The sequence below is a fragment of the Epargyreus clarus genome, unplaced genomic scaffold (assembly GCF_041222505.1).
Source record: "Epargyreus clarus isolate Ecla_fem2 unplaced genomic scaffold, WU_Ecla_fem_2.2 ptg000026l, whole genome shotgun sequence".
In the NCBI taxonomy this organism is placed as follows: Eukaryota; Metazoa; Arthropoda; class Insecta; order Lepidoptera; family Hesperiidae; genus Epargyreus; species Epargyreus clarus.
The window spans coordinates 16218148-16231455 of NW_027332233.1; the positions used below are offsets into that span (position 1 = coordinate 16218148).

Consider the following 13308-nt stretch of genomic DNA (forward strand, 5'->3'; position numbering starts at 1 on the left):
TTTGCATTTTAAAATACTTTTCACATATAATGTGCTGTTTCAAATTTTCCTATGCTATTATTATCTCACTCAGTCAAATGGGTGACAAAGTATAAATAAAACAGTATACTTCCTTATTAGTCGCTCAAATATAATGACGATGACGTTATACAATGTTTTTTTCATAAAATGAAGGTCCATTCTAATCTACGCTCCCACGCTTGACCTTGGTGGACACAGCAATAATAGCAAAGGGGACTGGCACTCTCGTTTGTGTTGAGAAAAATCAATTTCATCTTCCCGCCCGCCTCCGTATCCAAGGCGACGAGTAAACAGTGGGGCGACAGAACGAGTGGCGCACGCCTGTATCGTTTTTCGAGAGCTTTTGTTGTTTTATTACGATTTGCGTTTATATTACTTTTTGGATTGCATGGACGATGGCTGAAGAAGGAGCCGCCGTCGCTCCTGGAGGAGGCGAGAAAGTGATCCACACGTATCCACTTATAAGGGTGAGTAGATTATTTACAGAGAAATCTGTTTATAAAAATTGTAATATGTGATATCTTAAATATCAAGAGTAAACCTAAGTTTTTTTTAATGAGAATTAAAAATAAGTTTCGTGACTTTTTTCTACGTAAGCATATTTTATTTTACAATTTTTTTACAGTAATTTTAATATATCCTCGGAATTTTATCCGTGATATAAATACATTGCATTAAAGTAAATAAAAAAAACGTACCATTTAAAAGTGAAGATGCGTAAATATTGATATTGTTATCATATGCAAATATTAAACTATAGTAAAGTAGTAAATTACAATATCTGGTCGTTTATATTTTGTCCAAGTAATTTATCTCTGCTGTATTTTAATTACAGTTTCAATTAAAATTGTGCAATCACAATATCCTAATTTAAGTTTGGCGAGTACTAATGATATTTTTCAGTGATAAAATCATAAAAAAATCCCTTGGTAATGGTCAAATCAAGGGTAACGAGTAAAAAGTGGAAGAAAGATACATAGCACAGATATGTTCATCCATTATAAATAAAAAATGCGCTTAATACGTAGTAAATAAGCTTATTTAATATTTACTCTTAGATAAAATGCCATAATTATGTAGGAAATAAGTTTTTGGCCAAATACAAGGTCCGTTTGCGGTAGCCGGAACACCACTCTTGCGCATCGGCCTACTGTGCGCATACCGTGACGTATAGGATTACCCGCGCGCATTCTAAACAATGTCCGCACTAGTGATGTGACGCAGGCTTTACTTTAACCTGCTCAAAAAATATTAACATCAACTTCTACGTGAGTCTAACTTTTCTAAACTAGATAGCACACATGATTATAATGGATATTATAGAAAGATATACATAACAGGTTCAAAAATATTATACATAAAGTATAACATTTTTAACCGACTCCAAAAGAGGAGTTTCTACATTCGACCGCTATGTATGTTTGTAAATATGTATGTCCGCAATTTTCTCATAAACTATTATGGATTTCAATTTACAACGTTTAGTAATGTCGATCTCAAGTTATCTAAAGATATAAGTAATGGGTACTGCACCATCGACATAAATATAATTTGGTTGCAGTAATTTCAGTAGTTCAGCATAATGACTCGATTGCGTGTCTGGACTTGAATTAAAAATGCGACATATCGAACTGAAAGGTTAATTGGCGATGAACATTCATTTTATTGACCGTAAAAATAAGTTTACGTAGGTTAACATATTCCAGCGCTTTTCTTGACGATACTGTGAAAACAAAAGATATTTCTGCAGTCGCTTAACGCAAATTAGCCAAAAATATTCCATAGTTATCACAAAAACCATTTACACAACACACTTAACAACTTATTAAAACCAATTATACGCAATTTTAGTCACTCCTTTTCAATTTATTTAGAATTTTACGTGTCTTCCTCATTATCTACCAGTACATCATCATTTACAGTGATCTCATTCTCTACAGAGTAGTAGTAAGAGTAGTTGCACAGGACAGCAAATATGGTGTCCGAATAAAAGACATTTTAGTAACATCGGATAATCGGATGAACGGGAAATATGCAGATCAATAAGATATAGAATAATTTAATAATAAATATGAACAGTAAGAACACAAGCCAGCACTAATTCACAGCGCTACTGTGCAAGGGATAGGTATTAGGTACTAGTTGAACTTTCCAACCGCATGTTCTATGTTAATCGTTACATTCGCCACTTACACTTCATTTGTTAATTAATTAGACGTTTAATGTACTAAAGAGAGAGGGTCCATTTGGCAGCTAATTAAATCCAATAGTTTCTATGCGAAAGATATAACTTATCGAGATTCTACAGTCACCGCTGATTTACTGGATGTCAATTAATGAAAATATTTAAAAGTAAGAAGTTTTGAACTTCTTTTAGCATAGTTATAGTCAATGACGAGGGTATAGTCACAGTCAAATAATAAGGGAAGTTATAAAATTTACCTTTTCCGTGGTCATGTAGATTTTTTTTTGCCCAAAATAGGTACCTACGTAGAAACTTACTCTGGGTGTAGGGTATGAGAACCAACCCACCATGACGATCTAAAAGATCTAACAATATTCACATATCAACATTATTTTAACGTCTGTCGAGTAAAGTTTAATAAAAAGTGTTGAGAGATATGACCGACATGTAGCTCCGTATTGATTACCACATCATGTTGGAAAGTAGGTCTCCCATTTTGAAATGTGTACTTTGGGAAAGAAATTTGATATATTTATTTAGCTTTGCTGTTTGCTCGGATATTAATTTTCTCAAATATCAAGATGTCAATGAATCTCAAATGTGCATTCATGCGAAATACAAGCGTAATGTTTAGGATATCAGGTAGGTAGTTGTAATAATATCCATCGCCGGATTGTCACTTTGGCACGAAGAATCTTGAGACTAGGATTTTGTAAACTTTTTTTGATAACTAAGTAAATAGAATAGTTGGATTAAATATCTCACGAAAATATTCGTAACATAGCGTAGTACCTATATCCCACCGTCAAAAACGAAGAAATTTATATTTACTTAATGAAGAAAACACCTTATTGAATTAATTAATCGAATATTTGCTACTAAGGTTGAAGCTACTATAGAGGAGGTATATCTACAGCTTTCGGACGTTTCATAAACTTGCGTTGCGCTGTGTACGAGGTGTTTGTTTTGGCAGGTGGACCCATATTCTGTATCATTCAACGGTTGAAGATGGATGACCGTCGATCAGAATTGTTTGGAAATTATAAATAAACTACGGAGCTCTATTTAGGCTGAGCCCGCTTAAATGTGTCCTTATTTCATATTTTACTAATGTCCTTGTTTATACAAAACTATCGTTATTTGAATTACTTAAGTATTTTAACTTCTTGTTATTTCTTTTCTATGTCTATTTATGAAACAATATTTAAAAATAAAGTTTTACGTACTTATACCACTAAGGAGTTTGATTTTTTCTTAAAAAAATAGGTAAAAATACTTCTTATTTGCAGCACTCAGACATGTCAGAGGAGATGCGGACAGAAGCGATGGAACTATCGGTGACGGCTTGCGAGAAGTTCTCACAGAACAACGAGCTCGCTGCGAGGATGGTCAAGGAGTCTATGGACAAGAAGTTCGGGCCAGCGTTCCACGTCGTGGTCGGCGAGAGCTACGGCTTCGAGATCACGTACGAGTGCACCACTATCTGCTACATGTACTTCGGTGGTAACCAAGCCATCTGCATATGGAAGTGCTCTTGAAAATATAATAAGACTGGAAACTCGTTACGTCCGCGTTACCGTACCTTTATGGAAGTCAGTGTTTATTTATTTTAGATATTTATACTAGCTATAATAGCTAGATATTTATACTACCTATATCATTGATTATGATTATGTAAAGTCGTAGATATTCAGGGTGGGAATCGCTTAATAGTACAACTTTCATCCTAAGATCTGCTCTTAGTTGGCTAAGGACATTAATGTGGAAAACGAATTCTCGTTCATTATACATTTGTGAGAACATACCTAGTTAGTTATAGGTACCGTCGAGTTAAATATATGTTTATGGTAAAAGATCTCGATCTTTATTTGCTAATATAGTGACATGGTAGGTATGTTTTATCCCACCCTGTTTAGATACCTCATCAATAACTGTTTCACAATTTCCTAACGAATGCAGACTGAAATTAACTACGCAAAGTGTGACGAAACTTTGGCCTTTTTTCATCTTTCTCAAGCTATCATATGTAAATGTATTGATAATAATTCCCGCAATGCCACTAGTAAATAATAAGCAAAGGCCTCTTTAAAAGTTTTATCTAATAATATCTCTAAGGTACATAGGTACGACTTATGATCGCATGGTGTCAATTTGCCACATATTTGGGTATATACTATATAACTATGTAATATATTTTGCTATGATATCAGGAATATTACAGTGAAAATTCTTTTTAATTCACATTTAGGGACTATTACTAGAAGATTCCGATCAATATATAGTTTAAAAGGGGAATGGAACCAACCCATTGCAAATTGTTTTCCCGTTAAGTGGTCCCGAGGGATATAATATACGTACAATCGATTAAGTTTTTTCGGGAATACTTTTATTGGTGACTACTAATTTTTTTATTGAGAATTTTCACTGTAGTTATGAATTAATTATGTAAGGAGAGAAACTATAATTATTCTATGTGTGTGTACAATTTACATTCAGGGTTAAAGAGTCTGTAAGATATCTTAATATATGAGTAGCTCTATTGTCTAGAATACGTGGTGACATAAATGCTACATTTTTGCATGTTAAACGGTATTGAAACCTTAGAATATAAAAATATATAGAATTAACAGAACGCGTTACCAAAAGAATTAGTAGCTTTCAAAACACGCCATTATTGTCAGTTACTATTCTGAATTCCTATTTCTACTTACATATTGTTATGTATCTAATTAACTAGGGACACTAATCTTACATTAGAATTTCATTTACAATGTGTATGGATTAAATAGATACTCTATGGTTTTGATTGAATTTTGTAACAAAAATGTTTGAGTCTAACCTGTGTAACCGTCTCCCGTAACTAGGGTAAACGAACATTTATTTATGGCAGGGTATTTACACCTCGCAACGTCCCATAAATAATTCTATAAATATGCGCCTTCTAAATATTTTATATATTCTAAGTACCTATGAAAGCGAGGTTTTCTAAAAAACAATTCAGAATCATTAGCATTAGCTCGACGTGAGGCTGAACGTGTTTTTCTTTGGTCATTTATTTCTTGAATGTAAACTAAGTATTTTTGTAAAGCCTTAACTACAGGTATTAAGCTGCTAACCAAATTTTAGTGTTATTAGAATAAAAGTTTTAAACTACTTGGGTTTTTTTCACTTTGTAGTTTTGTATCCGCATCGAAGTAATCATTATGTATTTGCAATTTTTGTCCTCCATTCTTAGTACCCATCAAATGAATACATATTTCAATAAGCCACGAGTAGGGAGATAGTTACAATATTGCATAGCCCCAACCCTTATCGATTAGTCTTCTACCTAGGTATACAACTACATATACATAGTTTTCTCTCGCTCCTATCTAGAATCAAAAAGGGTAGCAATGCTATATGGCGTTCGTCTGTTGGTTACCCTAGCAGCTAGCGACCCCTTCACGCATCATTGGAGAATTTGGGGTGGAAACGAATTAATTGGGTTTGATATACATACGAGTACATATTGCGTCAGCTTGTATTTTTATATTAAAACTTGATCATTGTGAAGTTGTTTGATACAAACCTCAACCGCAAATGTCCTTTCATGTCTTCCGACTAGACGTGTATGAGTTCGTTTTATTTTTCGTATCGTATAAAGTGGTAATACAATATCTATGTAACCTTGGTTATGGTAGTGCATTAAAATATGACGCTAAATTTATTTTATTTTATAATCTGTCCATCACAGATTCCGTGTGAGTTAAAGAAAGTGTTAAAATGATTGCATGGTCGTTTACTACTTAAAATAACTGGTAACTAACAATACGTGAGGCGATCTTAGTGTTGAGTGGCTACGCTTCTGTGATCGGCTTCATGTAGAACCCCTACTCCATTTAAAGGATATTACACATAAATATGCGGCATACTTATTTGTTACTTGAATCTTACAATGAAAGTACCTACATTAGGATATTTATCTTTACGACTTTAAGTTTTCATAGATTGGTATGATCATGCGATCGACAATTTTTTTGTCACGGAGAAACTAACATCTCTTACTTCCTGGGCGAATACATTTTTTTTTTTTAATATTTACTAAAAATATATCAAATTAACTTTCGAAGTGAGAAAATAAAAAAAAGACATTCAAAATTAATAATAAAATTTAATATATTGAACATTATAAATTTTCCGTAACTTTCGTATTAATTGAATCGAGATCCTGCTTTTAATTGCTTCTTTTTTCGCGTGGGAACCAGTTAAATTTTAATACCATTTGAGCTATTATGAAATTGTGAATTTTAATTGTATTTTACCGTGCGAATGTTATTTAATTACATCTCTGTGTTTCAGGAATAATTATTATAAGGGCACTTGGGAATTTCTACAAGTCTTTTAAATAGTCTTTTTAAGCAAGCAGTTATATTCGCATGTAAAGCTGATTCATTTATTAATTATGTAATTTAAAAGCAGGATCCCTCACAATAGTTTTTACCAATTATTCTAATTGCGACATTAAGAGCGTTTTGACGCAGAATTAACACATGCATCCAACGAATGTCAGATTTGTGTTGTCTCAAATTTTAGCTATTCTCAACAAATTATTATCGTCGTGAGTACTAATACAACTAGTAAATAACAATAATTTATTTCAAACACTTACATTAATAATAAATGAAAGGTGCCCGGGATTAGAATCTCGAATTGAGATACCAACTTTCAATGCCCTTTATTCCGTTTAAGCTATCATTTTCATTTGAATTTCAAAATGTAATGTCTCAACCAAGCTAAATCTTACTTTTACCGGTACAATTACAATAATAATATTTAAAATATGCTTTAATTTACTTCATTTAGGTAACAATTAGACAAACATGTTAAAATTATAAGCAGCATAACGCTCCACATGCCGCTTAAACTACGTCTTTTACATAAACATTGGCACATATAGTGATCACATAATACTCAATATACTTGTATAAACATTCAATGAATACTCTAACACGTTCCATACAAAAGCATTCCATATTGTCTCTTCTGCAAATAGAATTAGGGGGAGAGTGTAAGGTGGCAATTTCTTCTATATAATAGAATGTAGTATTATCACGTCATTATACATTATTTGACGGCCCTATCAGACATACTACTTCTAACATTGGTGAGTAGTTTTGGCGGTTTTAATTCTCCATCGCTTTTTTCGCGCTGCTGCATCCAGCGTGTAAAAATCGCTGCGACCAGCGATTGAATGTGTGCGGAGTATTGTGTTTGATCGAATGATCGATCACCGATGCTAAAAGTACTTCGCATGTTTGTTGGAGTCTTTAATAAAGAATGTTCTTCAAAATTGCATTTCTGTTTTTCTTTTGCTCATTCCATTAACAAACGAGAAACTTAAACCAATAGTACATTACAATACGAGGACGAAAAATTTTTTTCTGACAAGTGTGAGTTTGCAGGCCGAGCCGCAGGCGAGGACTGCAATCACACGAGTCAGAAAAACATTTTTCGTCCGCGTGTTGTATAAAATTTTATATTACGGGGTCGGAAATGGGGGTTTTGCGCACGCGAAGCGTGCGTAAAACGTCCATTTACGCACGCCGTGATATAAAATATTTTTGATCTTTATAGAAGCAAATTTTTATATAACATGTCTATATGTAATTTTGTACATTCAAATATCAAAAAACATTTACATATACAAGATATTCTAAAATTTTAAATTCAATTCTGAAATCAATCTACTGTTAAAATTTAGAAACTGGAGGTAGGTTGTAAATATTAAATGTCTAGCAATAAATTTTGTAAGTGTAAGCTTTCAAGACAAAAAATTTATAGATTCAAAATTTAGTCTAATTAGTATATATCTAAGAAAATGAAGAATATATTATTTAGTGTATTTGTAATATTGTATAAAATTACCGAAATTTATTAAAAAATATATATGTTTTGATTAGTTTTATAGAAAACCCCCAAGCGATAAAGACAGTATTGAATAATCCAATCCCATTTGCAGACAGAAACAACCGCAATTCATAATTATATATAATTATGTATACTTAAAATTCACATCTTCAACTATACGTACATACACAGCTATCAACATATAGATAATTGTGAAACTTTCGTATAAAAATCTACACAACTGACGCAATATAGTAAATATGACCTATCTACCAGGTAATAGCTATCTAACAAATGTATGAATATATGTACTATATATATCAGGCACGATTCTTATCAAATTCAATGTGTACTGGGTACTTGCACTGGGCAGTTCAAGGAAACTAGGTAAGCACCTCTATGTTCTTCTATATTTGGGTACATTACAGATCAAACAGCACTATATGGGTGGTTGCAAAACTGATTGTAGTATATTAATAATATTATAAAAACAAACCCAAAACTACTTTTGGCTTAAAATCATTAAACGAAAAGAATAAATGAAATAAAAATTAAATATGATGTTTCAGGTGGGAGAACAAAGGTGGTTTTGTTAATATTTTTCGTATTGTTATTAATTCCTAGTCCGAAATTAATTATCACATTAAAATGACAACCAAGACCAAGACGCACAACAAAATTATATATAAAAAATAATTATAGTTCAAAAAACTAAAAAACACGCTTTTATGATAAAATCAACTAAAAAGTAGAAAATAATTTTCAATCTAAGAATCAATTACGGAACAGTAAAAAGTATAATTGTGGAAAAAGCGTGGGGTGTTCCATTTATCAGGTTCGAAAAGCGCCGAAAAGTATAAAATTATTAAAATCGTGTATTGTCATCGGTTTTTGATAATTCTTCAAAATTTTGAATTAAACTGAACGTTCAAAGTGAATCGAAATCGGGTTCAAAGATTCCGTTACTGTTACGTACATACATACATACATACAACCCAAGCTAATAAAAGCGTGTTAATAAAGCATATTATACACCATCAGTTCCACACATTGAAGCCGTTTGATCTGTAAGGTACCCGCAAATAAGTGAATATATGTAATTAAACCTTTTCAGCTCTTCTTGCTTTCAACATAAGAGATACCTACTTAATGACGTAAATAGAAAACAATTTCGCTACATAATACTGTGGTAAAAATTATACCTAATTTATGGAAAAAGTAAAATTAACTAAGGCAAACAAAATTATGCAAACCGTTCGTAGGTAACAACCATTGCAAAAAATAAACATAGAATCAAAAAACGCAACCGGCCTAGCAACGTGTACAATATAATCGCTTACAGTAATAACAACCATAACATTCTTAAAAATAAGAAATATTTTAGAATAAATTTATACGAATACTGAAGACTGTTGGAAGTACAATAAGTCACGCCAATAACAAATGAAGATAAAAATGACACAACGAAAACCTCTCGTCAATCTCATTGTTACTTTAGGTTAAGATTTGCAATCGGAGGTCATTCTTAAGTTCATTCCTTATTCGCTCTGTTAACATATAAGTGCAGTTACACAAGTACAGTGCAGAACACAACGCATGGAATGACGAAGAGTACAGGCGTAAAGAAATTGCGCTTTGTGACAAGAATAACCGACCACGAAGCAGCTAACTGTATTATGAAATAGTTTTTTTCTTAGTAAAATTTATATTAATGATCCATACAAGAATGATATAATTAAAAGAATATGTAATATAAAAAAAAATATTTTTTATTTAGTGAAACAACAGAAATATTTTGACAAGGTTTTTTTGTTTAAATATCCTGCAAATAGGCTTAAGTTTTTTTTATTTTTATAGATTACAATTATCATAAACAATTGCTTTCTTCGCAGTCGGTTGTTAATTAACTATAACACGACACAATCAATAGGATAGCTTGTTAAACATCACTTCCAATCTACCCGATCGGGTATGGCACTTTACAACGAACACGATCACGTGACCTAACTAATAAACCTGAACAATTCACAATTCGTAATGTACAGTTATATCAATTTAATAATGTCTTCACGTTTTATTTAAAAGAATAATAAACTTACTCAATATCGCAAATTAAAAATCGGTCGATCGTAGATTCAAAAAATAACTTATTGTAAAGAGAATTCAAAGAATACTCGTAAACATATTATACGCTTCAAAGCTCACAATATCTATAATAATAGAAGATTTATTAAAGAAGCGCAACAATGGGTAGCCAATGACCATAATTATAATGGACGCCGAATTGATTTTGATATCTTCTTCACCGTGTATTTATTTATTACCAGTAAGTCTAGTAAAAAGCATTTGTGCTTTATTAATGTAATATACTAGACTTACTGGTATGAATCCAATGTGGTTACTTGTTACAGTTAGCACTTTTATTTAAAAAAAAAATAATATCAATTTGATATAACTATACATGTCACGCACACAACCACAAAACAACTTAACATTTTATCCAAATACTAACTACACATTTACTTACAATATAATCCAAAGCACACATTTGTCAAGAGACAATTTCTTTCATGTCCTTTACGTATTAGTTTAGTCATCAACATATATATAATTATATACGTACTTACGTAGGTACGCCACGTATTTGTATGTACAAATGTTTTTTTTTTTTCAATTCTCTTATGGGAACATATATTTATTTTGTGACCTGCATCATACGCGGCAGAAGAATTGACAACAATTTATATTTAAACGAATAATAGGACTTATTGCATCGCGACCGAGCTAGATTGTTCCACCATAACACAGTAACGAGAAATTAATTGAAATTCTCATTTCCGAACTTGGCTGGCACACTGCCGTGTGCCTTGATGACGTTTAGTGATTGCGAATTTATAGGCTCAATAGACGATCATTGAGATAAAAATAAAGATCTGAATTGAACTGATCAAATGCTAACCATCTCGGGATAAGGCGTTGGATTACATGTAACATGGTGTAAATACGTGCAATTCTTATTGAGAGGAGTTACTAACATCCCGCTCGGTCCGGCCAGGTGTCAAGCAAATTAAAGCACTCATACATTATTATCCTATATCTATCTATTTATTTGCTCATTGGTCTTCTTTCATCGCGATGAGATTATTATCCTATATCTCATCGCGATGAAAGAAGACCAATGAGCAAATAAAGTATTGTATATTTTTAACCTGGGTAACATCAATAATCACCATAAAGTAATTATCATTAATTTGTTAACAATTTAATATTACAATTCCCTATCTAAATGCATCGCGTATGTCACAATTAAAGCATCAAGCGTTATAAATCTTTACAACATTTTGTCATCAACTTTTATATTAAAAGTTACAATCATTTATTTACTATTATTCACAACAAACTTTTTAGTTTATCAACCATCATGTTATAATCTCATTAATAGTTTGTATAATGCAGTCTTAGTAACGAAATGAGAAACGCAGGATACAGTAATAATACATGTAAGTCTCCCACAGACAACAATGGGTAATTGAAAATTTAAATTGCTAAATATTGCAAAAAAATGTGGGGCTCTCGTAAATTTATAATTTACTTACGAGTGTTACAACATTCTATGAAACATTTATTTTATTTAGTATGCACTCAAATATTAATTATTCAAGTTCCTATAGTTTACAGTTTAACAACAAACTTTGGTGTTAAATCGCGTGTATTTATGCATGATAACACATACATATATATACACACAAGCATATATTAAAGGCACACGTCAGAAAGGGCATATTAAAATATGATATAAGTATACATTTTAGTTACTAAACTGTAAACTATGGATCTAAATTCATTTTTAACCATCTATTACATTTGTACATCAATATACATACATAGTTAGTTCTTACATTTATTTGAACTTTAGATACTTAATTAAATCATAATCCACCAAGTATTCCATCAATAATATTTATTGCTTTCAAAATTGATAACACCCTTTGATGTATTTCATATATCAACATTCAATTCATTCAACTGATTCAAATCTCTTTGTATCTGTCTGATGAAATAATCAAGATTAAATTGACTGTAAACAATTCCCTAAATCTCGTAAACTTATCAACTTCACCACACACATGCAACAAAGCATTAAAAAGTGAACTTTAATACCCCTCAGTGTCTCCTATAATGAGTGCTGTTAAAACAAATATTTACATGTACTTGAATCTGTATAGTTTTTTATCATTTTCGATTTATTTTAGCGATCATTCTAAAATGACTATGAAAACTTGGGTTTTATAAGTCATAATTTAGGTTTATCATCAGTTCCAGGTTCAATTCCAGATATATTTAAATATGTTAACTGGGGCTGGGTGCTTGTGAATGCTTGTATTTTGTGTGTTCTTAGCAAACCCAATATAACTTTAGTGCTATAAATGTTAAGTATTACTTAATTATTATTGAATGATGAACATATAATTTTTAATGTAGGGGGAGTGCAATATAAATCTATTTTAAAGCTCACATACAATTATTATTTATGCACCATTTTACTTCACTATCAATATAGAGCAGACAAAAGTACCTGCACTATACAGATTTAACTGATTCATACATAATATTTGAAAAATACCTAACCTAGCCATTTTGAACACAGATCAAAAATTGCTCTTATTGCTTGCTAATTTTATATTACACCAAACCTCTTATCAGAATGAATGAATGTTACGACAGACAAAATAATAGTAATTTTAATCTAATGCGGATTGCTATCCAAACTCATATTGTTATGTGATTAAAAATTGTAAGTTTTTTTTTATATTCATTCATTGAAATTAGAGATATGCTTCACACATCACAGAAGCTAGCAACTTTCCAAAACGACCTACTTATTTATTTTACACAAACATTTAGTACATTATCTTATCACGCATAGTAAGCATTCAATAAGGCGTATTTTCAGCAAGTACTGTCGGGATCGCTGCATAATGCATCGAGTAGTATATTTAAATTTTGGGTCGAAGAACTTCCACCACTTTTCCTTACGGGCAACATGTTTTGACACAAAACATTAAATATCAACTGGGCATATCGCATAGTAATATTATGTTTTATACTCTAATATCAGTATACGAGTCATATTTCACAAAGTCGATTACACTTCACTCTAGTATCGGTACACAACCGCGCACCATCACTTCGCGCAAGCACTCGGGCGTACTGTA

General features: G+C 31.7%; 1 protein-coding gene across 1 annotated transcript; it reads left to right on the top strand.

The window, feature by feature from the left end:
• Window positions 1-28: 28 nt before the first annotated feature.
• Window positions 29-3831, top strand: LOC140753246 (dynein axonemal light chain 4). Its single transcript, XM_073087726.1, has 2 exons — window positions 29-488; window positions 3496-3831. The coding sequence occupies exons 1-2, from the start codon at window positions 417-419 to the stop codon at window positions 3742-3744; spliced, it is 321 nt and encodes a 106-aa protein (XP_072943827.1). The 5' UTR covers window positions 29-416; the 3' UTR covers window positions 3745-3831.
• Window positions 3832-13308: the final 9477 nt, after the last annotated feature.